At 43.5% G+C, this 17,781-nt stretch overlaps 1 protein-coding gene across 1 annotated transcript in view; it reads left to right on the top strand.

The window, feature by feature from the left end:
- Nucleotides 1–8,337: 8,337 nt before the first annotated feature.
- Nucleotides 8,338–17,781, top strand: part of PHGDH (phosphoglycerate dehydrogenase) — a 35,077-nt gene continuing 25,633 nt past the window's right edge. The window contains exon 1 of the mRNA XM_046645810.1: nucleotides 8,338–8,581. Coding sequence (XP_046501766.1) covers nucleotides 8,444–8,581 — 138 coding nt within the window. The 5' untranslated portion in view covers nucleotides 8,338–8,443. The remainder of the gene's footprint in view (nucleotides 8,582–17,781) is intronic.

The raw sequence follows: 17,781 nt of genomic DNA on the forward strand, positions 1-17,781 counted from the left end.
AAAAGACAAAGGGAAGGGAAGTATCAAAAATAACTATAAACACTTCAGTTTAGTCACAAACATACAACACAGAAAAGAAAAATTTGTGACAACAATGACTCAGAAGGGGAAGAGGGAGGGGATGGAACCTACTTAGGCTAATGGAGATAACAGGCTATCAGAAAATGGACCATCTTATCTATGAGATCTTTTATATAAACCTCAGGGTAAACACTAAACAAAAAATCAGACCAGAGCCACAAATCATTTATAAAAAGAAAACCATCACAGAAAACCACCAAACTGAAATGGCAGTCAGACATACAAGGGAAAAGAAACAATGGAAATATAGAACAACAATATAACAAGAGGCAAAATGGCAGTATTAAGCCTTCATATATCAATAATCACTCTAAATGTAAATGGATTGAATTCTCAATTCAAAAGATACAGAGTAAGGACTGGCCCCATGGCTGAGTGGTTAAGTTCACATGCTCCGCTTTGGTGGCCCAGGGTTTTGTCAGATCGAATCCTGGGCATGGACATGGCACCACTCATCAAGCCATGCTGAGGCGGCATCCTACGTGCCACAACTAGAAAGACCCACAACTAAAAATACACAAATATGTACCAGGGGGCTTTGGGAAGAAAAATGAAAAATAAAATCTTAATTAAAAAAAAGAGTCACAGAGTAGCTGGATGGATTAAAAAACAAGACCCAACAATATGCTCCCTCCAGGAAATACACCCCAGCTCTAAAGAAAAACATAGGTTCAGACTGAAAGGATGGAAGACGATACTCCAAGCTAATGGCAAACAAAAGAAAGCAGGTGTTGCCATACTTATATCAGACAAAGTAGCCTTCAAGTTAAAAAAGACAATGAGAGACAAAGAGGGGCATTATATAATGATAAAAGGGACATTCCATTAAGAGGACATAACACTTATAAATATATATGCACTTAAAACAGGAGCACCAAAGTATGTAAAGCAACTATTAGCAGGCCTAACGGGAGAAATTGACAGCAACACAATAATAGTAAGGAACCTCAACATCCTACTTACATCCAGACAGAATGTCAACAAGGAAATAGTGGCCTTAAATGTAATACTAGGCCAGATGGACTTAATAGATATATATAAAACATTCCATCCAAAGACATCAAAATACACATTCTTCTCAAGTGCATATGGATCATTCTCAAAGATAGACCATATGTTGGGAAACAAGGAAAACCTCAATAAATTTAAGGAGATTGAAAGCATCTCAAGCATCTTTTCCATCCACAATGCTTTGAAACTAGAAATCAACTAGACAAAAAATATGGGGGAAGTCAGAAATATGTGAAGACTAAACAACATGCTACTGAACAACCATTGAATGAATGAGTAAACGAAAGGAGAAATTTAAAAATACCTGGAGACAAAGGAAAATGAAAATACAACATACCCACTCTTATGGGATGCAGCAAAAGCATTCATGAGATGGAAATTCATAGCAATACAGGCCTACCTCAACAAACAAGAAAAATCTAAAGTAATCCTAAATGACACCTAACAGAACTAGAAAAAGAAGAACAAAGCCCCAAATCAGCAGAAGGGTGGAAATACTAAAAATTAGAGCAAAACAAAATTAAATACATACCAAAAAAAAAAAAAGAAAAGAAAAGAACAGATCAATGAATTAAGAGCTGGTTCTTTGGGGAGATAAACAAAATTGACAAACCCTTAGCCAGACTCACTAAGAAAAAATGAGAGAAGTTTCAAACAAATAAGATTAAAAACGAAAGAGGAGAAATTACAATGGATACCACGGAAATACAAGGATTATAAGAGAATACCACGAAAAACTACATGCCAACAAATTGGACAACCTAGAAGAAATACTCATACAACTTCCCAAAACTGAGTGGAGAAGAAATAAAGAATCTGAATAGACCAATCACAAGTAAAGAGATTGAAACAGCAATCAAAAACTCCCCCTCCCCCAAAATTCCAGGACCAGATGGCTCCTCTGGAGATTTTCAGACCAAACATTCAAAGATTTAATACCTATCTTTAATCTATTCCAAAAAGTTGAAGAAGACATAACTCTTCCTAACTCATTCTACGAGGCCAACATCACCCTGATACCAAAACTAGACAAGGACAACACAAAGAAGGAAAATTACAGGCCAATATCGCTGATGAACATAGATGCAAAAATCCTCAACAAAATATTGACAAACCAAATACAGCAATACATTAAAAGGATCATACACTATGATTAAGAGGGATCTACACCAACCTTGAGGGTATTATGTTGAGTGAAATAAGCCAGACAGAGAAAGACGAACTCTCTATGACTCCACTCATAGGTGGTAGTTGACACCTAGACAAAGAGAACTGATCGGTGAAGGGGGTGGGGGGTGGGGGGAGGGCACTAGGGGTGAAGTGGTGTACCTACAACATGACTAATAATGATGTACAACTGTAATTTCACAAGGTTGTTAACTATCATAATCTTAATTAAAAAAAAAGAGGGATCTATACCAAGGTTGCAGGGATGGTTTAACATCTGCAAATCCATCAATGTGATACACCACATTAACAAAATGAGGGATAAAAACCACATCATCATCTCAATAGATGCAGAAAAAGCATTTGACAAGATCCAACATCCATTTATGATAAAAACTCTCAATAAAATGAGTATAGAAGGAAAGTAACTCAACATAATTAAGGCCATATATGACAAACCCACAGCCAACATCATAATCAATGGGGAAAAACTGAAAGCCATCCCTCTGAGAATACGAATAAGACAAGGGTGCCCACTCTCACCGCTGCTATACAACATTGTACTGGAGGTTTTGACCGGAGCAATTAGGCAAGAAAAAGAAATAAAAGGTATCCAAATGGGAAAGGAAGAAGTAAAACTTGCACTGTTTGTGGATGACATGATTCTATATATAGAAAACCCTAAAGAATCCACCAGAAAGCTATTAGAAATAATTGACAACTACAGCAAAGTTGCAGGGTACAAAATTAATTTACAAAAATCAGTTGCATTTCTATACACTAATAATGAACTAGCAGAAAGAGAAGTCAAGACTACAATCCCATCTACAATCACAATAAAAAGAGTAAAATATCTAGAAATAAATTTAACCAAGGAGGTGAAAGATCTACACACTGAAAACTACAAGACATTCTTGAAAGAACTGAAATTGAAGAAGACATAAAAAAATGGAAAGATATTCCATGCTCATGGATTGGAAGAATAAACATAGTTAAAATGTTCATATTACCTAAAGCAATCTACAGATTCAATGTAATCCCAATCAGAATCCCAATGACATTCTTCACAGAAATAGAACAAAGAATCCTAAAATTTATATGGAACAACAAAAGACCCTGAATAGCCAAAGAATTCCTGAGAAAAAAGAGCATAGCTGGAGGCATCACAATCCCTGACTTCAAAATATATGACAAAGCAATAGTAATCAAAACATCATGACACTGGCAGAAAAACAGACACACAGATCAATGGAAATAGAATTGGAAGCCCAGAAATAAAACTACACATCTATGGACAGCTAATCTTTGAGAAAGCACCCAAGAACATACCATGGAAAAAGGAAAGTCTCTTCAGTAAATGATGTTGGGAAAAATGGACAGCCAGGGCCAAAAGAAGGAAAGTAGACCATTATCTTACACAATACACAAAAATTAACTCAAAATGGATTACAGATTTGAATGTATGACCTGAAACCATAAAACTCCTAGAAGAAAATACACACAGTACACTCTATGACAACAGTCTTAGCAGCATCTTTTCGAATACCATGTCTACTCAGGCAAGGGAAACAAAAGAAAAAATGAACAAATGGGACTACGTCAGACTAAAAATCCTCTGCAAGGGAAAGGAAACCATGAACAAAACAAAAAGACAACCCACATACTGGGAGATAATATTTTTAAATCACATATCCAACAAGGGGTTAATTTCCAAAATATATAAAGAACTCATACAACTCAACAACAAAAAGACAAACAGCTCAATCAAAAAATGGGCAGAGGATATGAACAGACATTTTTCCAAAGAAGATCAACAGTTGGCTAACAGACACATGAAAAGATGTTCAACGTCACTAATTGTTAGGGAAATGCAAATCAAAACTACGATGAGATATCACCTTGCACCTGTCAGAATGGCCATAATTAACAAGACAAGAAATAATAAGTCTTGGAGAGGATGTAGAGAAAAGGGAACCTTCATGCACTGTTGGTGGGAATGCAAAGTGGTGCAGCCACTATGGAAAATAGTATGGAGATTTCTCAAAAAATTAAAAATAGAAATTCCATATGACCTAGCTATCCCACTATTGGGTATTTATCCAAACAGCATGAAATCAACAATTCAAAATCTATGCACTCCTATGTTCATTGCAGTATTATTCACAACAGCCAAGACATGGAAGCAACTCAAGTGCCCATTGACTGAAGAATGGACAAAGAAGATGTGATACACACACACGCGCGTGCGTGCACACACACACACATACACACACACACACACAATGGAATACTACTCAGCCATAAAAAATACAAAATTGTCCCATTTGCGACAGCATGGATGGACCTTGTGGTGTTATGTTAAGTGAAATAAGCCAAACAGAAAGACAAACACCATATAATTTCACTCATATGCAGAAGATAAACAAACCCATGGATAAAGAGAATGGATTAGTGGTTACCAGAGGGGAAGAGGGTGGTGGGTGAAAGGGGTAAAGGGGCACATATGTGTGGTGATGGATAAAAACTAGATTGCCAGTGGTGATCACAATGCAGTATATAGAGAAACTGGTATATAATAATGTACACCTGGAATTAAACAATGTTATAAACCAACATGACCTCAAAAAACCCACACCACTGTAAAAGGAGATTTTTTTGGTGTGTTAATATAGAGTGATCATAGATAATACTTGCCTCTCCTTATCGCTAACCCTTCAATGCTTTCCTGTCCTACTTAGAATAAAATCTAAACTCTTTACCTTGGTGGAGTGGTCAACGGTTGGTGTTGCCAGCCTGTCCAGTCCCCACTCCTCTTGTTTTGGTTCCAAACCCTGAACTGGATCTTCCTTTGGAGACCGACTTTCCTCACACTCTTAGTGTACACTTCAGATGGATGTGATGCTTTCCTCAGATCTGAAGTGGGTGTTTTCCTCAGGACTGACCAGTCAGTATATCCCTTCTGCTGGCCTCAGTGATTGGTTCTAGTACAGATACATGACCCAAGTTTGTCCAGTGAGGATCAGATGTGGAAATTTTGTGGCAATTATTGGAAAATTTGTGAAATCTTCTAGGAAGCTAAACTGCTAGAATATATAGCTGAATCTTATATTCTTCACTAAATGTGACAGTCTTGCCACATCTTGCCTTTCTGGAAATGAAGCAAATCCAGAGGAAAACAGAGAGAGGAGAGAGACACGGATGGTCAGTGATATCGTTTGAGCTCATTTTTGTTGGCATTTGATCTTTTCAGACACCTGAGTGCTCCCTTTTCTCCTTGAGCCAGTTTAAATTGAGTTTCTGTCATTTGCATGCACAAAAGTCCAGACTATTCACATGGCCTGAATGGTGTGGCCCCTGCCGACCTTTCCACCTTGTCTTGGGCCACGTTCCCCCTTGTTCTCCATGTGTCAAGAGCTCTGAACTTCTGTCAGTTCCTAGAAAAAACCATGTTCTTTCCTACCCAAGTGACTTTTTGCTTACTCTTCACTTTCCTCCAAATGTTGTCCACTGGCTCTTCCTCCACTTTCGTATCTCAGCCTAAGTGCTGCCTGTCAGAGACTTTCCTGACTCTCCCACACATTCTACACACAGCACACACACTCATATGCCAGACTGTGAGCCCACTGAGGGCAGGGTTCTCATTTGAAGTTGGGTACCTGAGCGTTACTGTAGATATTCAGTAAGCTTTCTTGTTTAACCTGACAGGTGACTCAGGGGCTGAGGGGATTTGTGAGCCTGTCTTGCAGAAGAAAGAGAATGCTTCCAGGGAGGTTGCAATCACCAGATGACCAGCCCCCAGCTGCTGCTGATGCCCAGAAGTCAGATTGCCCAAGGGCTTCCCCGGAGTGAAAGATTACCCCTTTGTTTCTCCAAAACTCCTCCTGCCAAGCCCCTTACCTCTATAACCACCCCCTGCTTTCTTCTCTTAAGGTGGATTTGAGAGAACCCATCCTCCCACCTTCTCATTTTTGCCAATTTGAATAAAACCTTTCTCTGTCTCCAAGCACCAATGTCTCAGTGATTGGTTTACTGTGCGTCAGGTACATGAACTTGAGATTAAGAAGTTCAGTATCAATTGCCTTCAATGAGCATCAAATGGGCAGCTCAAAGGCAGCCTTGCTGGAAGCCTTCCTGGTGCCCCTAGGCTGTGCTGGGGTTCTCCCCGCTCCCTACCCCCCCCCCCCCCCCCCCCGTCTCTATTTATAGTTCTAAAGCTTTAATGTGTAAAGTTCTAATACTTTAAATCGGTTTTTTTTCTGTCTGAGGAAAGAGGTGTGTCTTAGGTAGCATCACAACCCTAGTGGTAAACATGGTACCTGGTACAGAGTAGGTGCTCGAAAATTAACTTTTGAAAGAAGCCGCTACAGTGTGGAAAGCACTGTGCTAATAGGCACTGTTAGAAGAACATAAAGTTGAATCTCTGATCTTAATGAGAGTTGAGGGGCACAAGACATAAAATGTTCACATATGTTATATGACACATTGTGAGATAACTTGAAGACGATGCTATAGAAATTTAAAGAGGTACCTTTCTGGCTTGTTTATGGTAAAAACTATTACACACACTCCTTTCCATCTGGAAATGGACTCTTATCTGTTAAGTATTTTCTTAACAGGTTTAGAAGTATCTTTCATTGTATAGCTTGGATCCATTTTGAAAGTAGGTGGGGCATAAATAACAAATAAAGAAAATAATGCCCAGGTGACAGATGTGGAAGGCCCTGTGAGTTCAGACAGTAACCAAGATGTTTGACGTGGGGTAAAGGGGCAGGATTATACTTTAGAGATAGATGGTTTAGATTCTACACTGAACCTCTGAACGAAAGTACAGGGTGAGTCCTGGGAGGAGTTGAATGACAGTGGGAACAAAAATGGGTGCTTCCCAAGCCCCTTCATTAGACTCCAGGGTTGCTGTCCATTCCCAGGACCCCTGGGGCCTGCTGGGTACCTCCTGAGAGGAAGAGAAATGGAATACTCATGACTGCTGGAAGGTGGGAACAAGAAATCCTCCAAACCAGTAAACAGGACAGACAAATGATCTTTCCCATTGGGAGCATTTGGTCTAAAACCTGATTTGTGCCTAAACATTATCAGTTTCCAATCTTCGTTACTTTATAGTGTTGATACTGCATAGTTCTATAGGATGAGGAGCCAGCACTTGAGTTTTGTGAGTGGTGCAGGACGACAGCACACATGGTTAACTGGGCTGGATATGTCTATAAAACTGAATTCTAATTCATCTGTGAGCATCCCTGATTCTGCTTCTGATCCTCGGTGGCTTTAAATAATCCAAAACAGGATTTTCCACTATTTCTATAAAGTGGGGCATGGGAGAGCATGTTTGTTGTGGAGTTTACACATAAGGACTTAAGAGCTGGGAAACGCCTCCTTGGGCAATATATAAATTAGACCAGACTGATATCTCATTTTTCTTTTCTTCTTTTTCATAATTAGAGAGGAAGTGGAGGAAGAGAAACTGAACTTGAACAAACATTCTGGCTGGTCTAAATGCACCAGCTCCTTGCTCTCTTTTAAACTCATAATTCACGCTGCATCATTCATTTGGAATTAATCACTGCTTTGTAAGGTCTCAGAAACAGTTTCCTATTGCCTTTTATTATTTAACTTTCCATGTCTATGTCTTTGGTACCCGTACCCTCTGATGTTAGGACACCAGAGGAAAGGGGCTATGTCTTTAAGATGTTCGAGCTCCTTCAGCATCCAGCACAGTGCCTTGCACATAATTGGTGCGTTCAATAAATGCTTGTTAAGGAATTAAAGAATGAGTTCTTAGGAGGAAAGAAGATGAAACATTTCTCTCAGCGTGGGAACAAATATTTCTCAATTTATTTCAGATATGAATCAGCTAGTCAGCTTAAACTGTGCTTCTCTGTGCTCACCAGGCGTAGGCAAGGGCTTTGGGTGAGAAAGTTTTTGCCAGAGACTAATAAAGTAGGAGGGAATCTGAAGGCTCAGAACCGTGAGGAGGAGGCGGAGCCACCGACGGTTGGACCACTTCTGTCCAATCAAAAAGAGACAGTGGGAGGAGGACGGGGAGGTAAAGGCGGAGCGGGAGATCGCGAATCTTGCCTAGTTACAGGAGCCCGCCAGCCGGAACGGCAGCTTCTTGCTTGAGGTGCTTCTGCCTAGGGGGAAGAGGCCGATTCCGAAGCCGTCTCCAGCAATGGCCTTTGCAAATCTACGGAAAGTGCTCATCAGTGATAGCTTGGACCCTTGCTGCCGGAAGATCCTGCAAGATGGAGGGCTGCAGGTGGTGGAGAAGCAGAACCTGAGCAAAGAGGAGCTGATAGCCGAGCTGCAGGTAAGGCGAGCGGGAGAAAGACAAGAGCTCCGTGGCATCCTGCGCCGAAACAGTCTGGCCGCACCCGGGCCAGCACGCTTCCCCCGCCACCCCCCCGACTCCACCCCCCTCCCCCCAGTCCCTGGTATCAGTCAGTCCTGAGGCCTACTGAAATTATTGGGGCATGAGGGAACGGGGAGAAGCAGGGAGGAACAAACGGTGGCGAGCTGCAGGATGCAAACTTTCCGTTCAGTTTGCACCGCGTGTTTCACGTTGGCTTGCCTCCCGCGAGCTTTGCAAAGTGCAGGCTGCTCTAGCTGGTCCTGCAGGCTGCCCGCGGGGATGCCAGCGCGGCACCCCCAGCGCCTTCGCGCGCAGTGGCCCTGGCAGCCGAGCGCCGCCTCTTCCCCCTGCTCGGGGGCACTGGGGGGGAGGGGCGCCAAAGTGGCTTCCCGGCCGGGAGCCCAGGGACCCGTGATCCTTCCCCGACGAAGCCCTGGCTCGCCTGGCCGCGTCCTGCCTTCCCTGGGGGGCGCTGGCGGAGTTCCAGCCTGTCTCTTGGCTGCTGGAGAAGCTGCAGGGAAGGCGGCCCGGCTGGAGCAGCAAACACCTTGCCCGCCTTTCTGATGCAAGACTGCTGCGAGTTTTCTCCGCCCCTCGGTCTCCCGGGAGCTCTGGCAGGAAAGGGGGCGGGCCGGGGGCGCCCGAGATCCCGGGGGCCGCCCACGCGGCCGCCGCTGCCAACCTCCGGGCTCAGCCTCAGCCCGCGGCCGCGGTGGATCGCCTCACCTTCGGCCTCATCGCTGGTCAGGAATGACCAGACTGGACTAGAATCCGATCCCAAACGCCCCCAGGAAATTTGTATTTCTTAGCAAATCTTTCTCAGGAATGTATCTCAATTTGTTGTGATACACAATTAGCACCATCTGCATCAAATCTTTCCCTGCCTTTTTTGTAAGGGTCCTGCAAGGCTTGGCGGCCTCGTCCAGTCTTAGGACATTTACTTTGTGAACTCTTCAGCCCAGTTCCTGCACTTTTTACCTCTGTACTGCACCCAGCACCCCGGTATTTTCAGCACACTGACTCGAGGTATTCTCTCACCCCCAAACTCCCACACCCGCAGTGTAGCCTTCTATTAACCTCACCAGCCTCAGTGCAGATCCACTCCCACGATTCTCTCTTCTGGGGGCCCCTGAAATCAAACCTCTGAGGCGGCTGCTGTTGCTTTAACCGCATGGTCCTCAAAACTGCCTGCGCCTCCTTGTCTGCCCTTGTATTTGCTGCTGTTTCTCCATGGACTCTCCCCCATTCCCCCTCCACCCCACCATGGTGCTGTATCTAGCCCTGTCCTGCACGCAAGAGAAGTTTCTGACCCGTCCTTGCCTTCAGAAAGCTTGTAGGCTAGTTAGGGAGCCTGGCCAACTCTGAGATGATGGACCAGATGACCCAGTACTTGAGTGCTAAATGAGACCATCCAGCCGCCAGCCTCTGCCTGCTCACTACTGGAAGAGTAGAGACAAGGGAGCTATTAGCCTGGAAGGTGGGGTCAGGGGCTCAGGGCTTGATCCTTGGAGCACAGTAGGACTGGATGGGAGGCAGGCACCTCACACTTGTCACCTTCTCTGTTGTGTGGATGGTATCAATGGCCTTGACTCTGAGCAATGGCCAGAAGGCAGTGGTGTGGCCTCTAGGCAAGCTTCTGATCCTCACCACCACCAGACTACCAGGTTGGGAAGCCTGGCTTTGGCTTGGGGCTTTGCACCTTTCTTATGGAAATGAGAAATCTTACACTCTGGGGATGGGGTGGGGACAAGGAGGGAAAAGCACAGAATTGACAAGGGGGGGCCTCCCCTGTGGTGGAAGGGTTCCATGAAGTCGGAAAGTCAGCTGAGTGGGTGCTCAGAGTCTGGAGCTGAAACTTGGAGGACGTTTTAAAGGCACTGAAAACTCCTGGCAGGAGAGCAGGTGTGTTTGTCATTGTTGGGCTCCTTGGGAGCACCCAGCCTTCGTGTCTGTCTTTGTAAAGCATTAGGTTCAGAATGCTGGTCAGCCCCTTTGGGCAGCCCCTGGAGGAGGGTCCTCATAACCCCGCTATGCTTTTTTACTCTGCGTGGAGAGGTGTCTGGGTTAGTGCCCTGCCCTCCCGGTTTAAACACCTTTAATCCTGCAGGAAGCTTGAGTGCGTTGCCTGAGCAGGCCTGGCCTCTGTGCCCACTCCTTGGTATTCTGGGCAGCACAGTTTGCTCTTTCTCACTCCGTGGTCAGAAGTACAATCACCTCCCAGAACCGTGCTCTTCAGGCTTGAAGCAGGTCACAGCTCATTAGTGGGTGGTAATGAAATTGTTTTAATGGGTCAGCATTAGCATTTAAAAAAACAGAATAAAGAATATCAGAGAGTAAAGCAGATAGTAAGGCTAAGTGTTGTGTCATGAAATTTGTTTCAATTATGTGTGTAGTTGTGTGTGTGTGGTATGTGAGTATAAAGTCACAGTTTAAACGTGTGTTTCTTAGTGTAGGTCTTAAAAAAGTTTGGAAAACACTGGATTGGAATAATAAAGTATCTTGTTTGGAACTCACAAAACTCAGATTTTGTACCCGTCTTCTATCAGTAGGTGTCACATCTTAAATAAAGCTAATATGCAGGAATGTTTAAATAATCTTACCACGTATCAGTGGCTTTTAAACTTTGGCCATGACCCACAATAAGAAATTCATTCTACATCATAACTCAGTATACACATATTGTACACACGTACATGCGTGTGCACACACACACACTAAAGTTTCGTGAAATAACATCCTTACTATATGTGATGCATTCTGATATTTTTTTCTGCTTCATTAAATAGCAATGCTGGTCAGAATTCACTCGCATGCTGGTCATGCATTTAACTTATGGAAGCACATTTATATCTTTTTCTCAGAATTTTAAGAAAGATAAAGAAAGGAGTAAATTTCCATGCAAGAGTTCATCTTTTGAAAGGCTCTTTTAAAATAAGTTCCCAGTCTTTTTTTCTTCAAAGATTGGCACCTGAGCTAACAACTGTTGCCAATCTATTTTTTTTCTGCTTTTTCTCCCCAAAACCCCCGAGTACATAGTTGTATATTTTAGTTGTGGGTCCTTCTAGTTGTGGCACGTGGGATGCCGCCTCAGCGTGGCCTGATGCGTGGTGCCATGTCCGTGCCCAGGATCCGAACCAGCGAAACCCTGGGCCGCCACAGCAGAGCGCGTAAACTTAACCACTCGGCCACAGGACCGGCCCCAAAGTTCCCAGTCTTTACACTGGGGTTTAGTTTGCAAAGGTTAAATTGCCATCTACTTAATTAGGATTACACATATTATGCCAAATGCTGCCTACCTGCATTTTCCATAGCTGGGGAATGTGACCTGGGGAGTTTCTTTGACCTCCACTGTGATATAAGTCAGAGGAAAGAACAATGCTAGATTTGCCCCTAAGGCCAAGCCTGTCCTCCCTGGGAAAGGAGGCATGTGTGAGTCTAAGGAACTGGAATGGGTTTCCACTGCTGAGTTAGCATAGTTTGTTGGGGACAGCCATAAATCCAGCAGAACAGTGGCCTGTTGTTTCCCAGCTCTAAGGCAGCTGAGGGATGGGGAGCTGGGAGGACAATGAAGTGTAGGGAGTGCCTGTTCCAGCTGGCGCTCATTCACTGACACTGAATGCAGAGAGCAGTAGACATCAGAGGTGGTGTGTGTTGAGACAGATGCATTCCTGCCAGGGGAGTGCCGAAGAGGACCTCAGAAAGTTATAATCACAGCAAACTGCAGGGGGGATGCGGATGGATTTGAAAAGGCCTGCCACGGTTTGCATAAGTAGAGGAAAGGAGAGGGGGTAGCTTAGAGGGCGGCAGGGAGCCAAGTGTTGGAGAGATGACATGTGACCTGAGAAGGGGATGGTGCCTGGGAGTGCAGGGGCTTTTGAGGGGTCAGTGGAAGATAGGTTGACATAGACTCGCGATAAATATATCCTGATTGAATGAATCAATCGATGATGCAATTGAATGAAGTGGAGGTAGTTGAGGGTGTAAGACCTTGAAAGCTAGTGGACTCTGATCACGTGGGATGCCCCGTTCAGTGTGGGACCAGGGTCTGCTGAATGGGAGTCTCCACAGGCAGATTCGCCCTTTGGGACAGGTGAGCTCTGAATGCACGTCTGTACTGGTCTGACTGGATGCTCTTCAGCCTTCCTGGCTTCAAAGAAAGGTGGTTTGAGGGACACCACCCTTGAGGGAAAAGTAGAGAGAATACAGATTAACTCTTTATAAGGGCGATCTTTCCATAGCGAAGCTGTGCTTGTTAAAAAAAATAGTACTGGGCCAGCCCGGTGGCGCAGCGGTTAAGTGCGCACGTTCTGCTTCGGCAGTCTGGGGTTGGCTGGTTGGGATCCTGGGTGCAGACATGGGACTACTTGGCAAGCCATACTGTGGTAGGAGTCCCACATATAAAGGAGAGGAAGATGGGCATGGATCTTAGCTCAGGGCCAGCCTTCCTCAGCAAAAAGAAGAGGACTGGCAGTAGATGTTAGCTCAGGGCTAATCTTCTTCTTCTTCTTCTTCTTCAAAAAGTGCTGTTTCTGTGCTTGTCCTGAGTGCCTGCAAGAATGGGATGGACTGCTGGGGAGTCTGCATCCTTCCCTACAGCCACTCTGTCCTGTGGGAAGCAGATTCTCAAGGGTTCGGGAGAGTGGTGGCAGCTTTGGAGGGAACATTCAAGGAGGCCAGCCCTTTGGGGCCCAAGGCAATGATTGGGTCTAGCATCTGGAGCAGGGCTGGGCCTGAGATGTTGGATGTTGACCCTGGAACTTGATACTAGAGAGGCAAGGTAATAAAATTGTGGCTCTTTGGGTGGTTCCTGCTCCATACCTGCTTCTCGTCAATTGAACTCTGACCTTTGGTCCTGGGCTGACCACTTCAGAAGAGGTTTTATTTCCTTGGTGTGTACCTCAGTGGTACCTGAGGTACCATTGCTGGTGGTAAGGGAAGGCACACTAAAAATGTGCTTACACACTGCCAGATTGCCCTCCAAAAAGATTGTGCAATTGACACGATTTCCCTACATTCTCACCAATGCGGAATATTATCAGTTTTCTTTTTGCCAGTAGGATGCCTGAAAATACTGCATTTTATAATTTCCATGTCCTTGATAGGTAGTGTTTAAGAGTCATTTTATAAATTGCTGACCACTTTGCAGTTATTCTGTGAATTACCTACATATATCTTTGCCTATTTTTTACTGGATTCTATATCATTAAAAAATGATTTGTAGGTGGGGCTGGCCCCGTGGCTGAGTGGTTTAGTTCGCGCGCTCTGCTGCAGGCGGCCCAGTGTTTCGTTGGTTCGAATCCTGGGCACGGACATGGCACTGCTCATCAGACCACGCTGAGGCAGCATCCCACATGCCACAACTAGAAGGACCCACAACAAAGAATATACAGCTATGTACCGGGGGGCTTTGGGGAGAAAAAGGGAAAAAATAAAATCTTTAAAAAAAAAAAATGATTTGTAGGAAGTCTTGATCATTTTAGATGATGAATCCTTGTTCTGTTTTATATGTTGCAGGGAGTTTTCTCCTCATATCAAGCCTGTCACTTGCCTTTGACTTTGTTTATAGGATCTTTTCCATACAGAAGTTTAAATTTCAACTGTAATTGGATTTGTCAGTGTTTTCTTTTTTATGGTTTCTGGGATGTGTGCCTTGCTTATGAACCTTTCCCATCCCAAGATCATAAAAATAGCCCCTGACATTTTCTTCTAAGGCTTATATTTTAAAAATTCTTTAATTCATCTGGATTTTTAATCATCCGTAGTGAGATAGGAATTAAATGTTTTTTCCCTACATTTTCCTAATTCCATTTATTGTGTAGATCTTTCTTTCTCCATCAATTTGAATTCTACTTTCATTACTTTCTAAATTCCCACATGTATGTGGGTCTGTTTGTCTAGCGCCTATTTGGTTCTGTTGACCAGTTGTCAATTTCTGAACATTTTCCTCCTGGCTCCCTTGCAACTTGCTCGCCCTTTTCAGAAAACCCTTGAGCACTGTCATATGTAGCTCTTATACCTTCTTATCATGGTCAAGAGAAGGGATTTCTGATGGTGGATTTTCAATCATGTGACATGTTTGAATTATAGTCACGTGCTGCATAACAATGTTTTGGTCAACAACAGACTGCATATACAATGGTGGTCCCATAAGATTAGTACCATATATACAAGGTGTGTAGTAGGCTATACCACCTAGGTTCGTGTAAGTACTGTAGGGGAGGAAGAAATTTCCCTCTACCCTTCTAGGTTCTTCTGGCTGGTCTAAGGATTAAACTGACATGAGACAGAATAACAGGAGAAAGACAAACAAAAGTTTACTAACACATATACATGGGAGAAACCCAGGAAAACCAAGTAACTCACCAAAATGGCCAAAGCCCTTACCTTAAATACCATCCTCAGCTAAAGACAAAACTGGTGTTGGGGGTAGAGAGGGGGTCAGGAACTTCAAAGGGAAGGAAGACCATTCACAGGTCGGTGAAAAGGAGCAAACATTTGGAAAACAACTGTTTGTTTGGCCACACAGAAACAGAAGAACACGGAGGGGAGCCCAACAAACAGGCTTTTCTAGGTTCCTCCCTGTCTACCACCTAATTCATGTTTTGCTAAGGTGATAGCTCACTTCTTGAGACAGTTTTTTTATCTGAATTCTTTTAGACAGTTAAGCAAGGGGTAACAAGAAAAACTTTTTGAGTCTTTTGTTTCTTAAAAACAATCAGCCTGGGCCAGCCCTGGTGGCCTAGTGGTTAAGTTCAGTGTGCTCCTCTTCTGTGGTCCAGGTTTGGTTCCTGGGCACGGACCTACACCACTCTGTTAGTGGCCATGCTGTGCTGACAGCCCACATACTAAAAAATAAAGAAAGATTGGCATGGATGTTAGCTCAGAGTAAATCTTCCTCAGCAGGAAAAAAAAAAAAAAAAAACAACCTAAAATAATCCTCATGTTAAAGAGATACATTTTGGGGTAGCAAATGTTGTTCCTCTTCAGTACACTCTATGATATTTGCACAAGGACTAAATCACTTAATGACGCATTTCTCAGAATGTATCCCTGTCATTCAGCGATACATGACTGCATAAGCATACCTTGTTTTGTTGTGCTTCGCAGATATTGTGTTTTTTACAAATCGAAGGTTTCTGGCAACCCTGCCTCGAGGAGTCTGTTGGCACCATTTTTCCAACAGCATTTGCACACTTCATGTCTGTGTGTCACAGATTGGTAATTCTTGAACTATTTTAAACTTTTTCATTATTACTATATTTGTTATGGTGGTCTGTGATCAGTGATCTTTGATGTTACTATTGTAATTGTTTTGGGGCACCACGAACCGTGCCCACATATGATGAACTTAATCAATAAATGTTGTGTATGTTCAACTGACTGCTCCACTGACAGGCCATTCCCCTATCTCTCTCCCTCTCCTCGGGCTTCCCTATTCTCTGAGACACAGCAATATTGATTTTAGGCCAATTAACTGTCTTACAGTGGCCTCTAAGTGTTCAAGTGAAAGGAAGAGTCGTGTCTCTCTCACTTTAAATCAGAAGCTAGAAATGATTAAGCTTAGTGAGGAAAGCATGTTGAAAGCTGAGATAGGCTGAAAGCTAGGCCTCTTGCGCCAGTTAGCTAAGTTGTAAATGCAAAGGAAAAGTTCTTGAAGGAGATTAATAGTGCTACTCCAGTGAACACACGAATGATAAGAAAGTGAACCAGCCTTATTGCTGATATGGAGAAAGTTTTACTGGTCTGGATAGAAGATCAAACCAGCGCCAGCATTCCCTTCAACCAAAGCCTAATCCAGAGCAAGGCCCTAACTCTCTTCAATTCTGTGAAGGCTGAGAGAGGGGAGGAAGAGGCAGAAGTGAAGTTGGAAGCTGGCAGAGGTTGGTTCATGAGGTTTAGGGAAAGAAGCCATCTCCTTAACATAAAAGTGCAGGGTGAAGCAGCAAGTGCTCATATAGAAGCTGCAGCAAGTTATCTAGAGATCTAGCTAAGATAATTAATGAAGGCGGCTACACTAAACAACAGATTTTTCATGTAGGCGAAATGGCCTTATATTGGAAGAAGATGCCATCTAGGACTTTCATAGCTAGAGAGAAGTCAATGCCTGGCTTCAAAGCTTTGAAGGACAGGCTGACTCTTGTTAGGGGCTAATGCAGCTGGTGACTTTAAGTTGAAACCAGTGCTCATTTACCATTCTGAAAATCCGAGGGCCCTTAAGAACTATGATATATCCACTCTGCCTGTACTCCATAAATGGAACAACAAAGCCTGGATGACAGCAGATCTGTTTACAACCTGGTTTACTGAATATTTTAAGCCCACTGTTGAGACCTACTGCTCAGAAAAACAGATTCCTTTCAAAATGTCACTGCTCATTGACAATGCACCTCGTCACCCGAGAGCTCTGATGGAGACGTACAATGAGAGTAATGTTGTTTTCATGCCTGCTAACACAACATTCATTCTGCAGCCCATGGATCAAGGAGTAATTTCAAATTTCAAGTCTTATTATTTAAGAAATACATTTTGTAAGGCTATAGCTGCCATATATAGTGATTTCTCTGATGGATCTGGGCAAAGTAAATTGAAAACTTTCTGGAAAGAATTCACCTTACGGAGGTAGGCTGAAAGCTAGGCCATTTGTGATTCATGGGAAGAGATCAAAATATCAACAGTAACAGGAGTTTGGAAGAAGTTTATTCTAACCCTCATGGATGACTGAAGTTCAAGACTTCAGTGGAGGAAGTAACTGCAGATGTGGTGGAAATAGCAAGAGAACTAGAATTAGAAGTGGAGCTGAAGATGGGCCTGAATTGCTGCAATCTCAGGGTAAAACTTAAATGGATGAGGAGCTGCCGCTCATGGATGAGCAAAGAAAGTGGTTTCTTGAGATGGAATCTACTCCGGTGAAGATGCTGTAAAGAGTGTTGAAATGACAACGAAAGATTTAGACTGTTACATAAAACTAGTTGATAAAGCAGTGGCAGGGGTGAGAGGACGCACTCCAATTTTGAAAGCAGTTCTACTGTGGGTAAAAGGCTATCAAACGGCATCAGATGCCTCAGAGACATGGTTCATGAAAGGAAAAGTCAATCAATGTGGCAAACTTCATTGTTGTCTTATTTTAAGAAATTGCCACAGCCACCCCACCTTCAGCA

Source organism: Equus quagga, chromosome 18 (genome assembly GCF_021613505.1).
Source record: "Equus quagga isolate Etosha38 chromosome 18, UCLA_HA_Equagga_1.0, whole genome shotgun sequence".
NCBI lineage: Eukaryota > Metazoa > Chordata > Mammalia > Perissodactyla > Equidae > Equus > Equus quagga.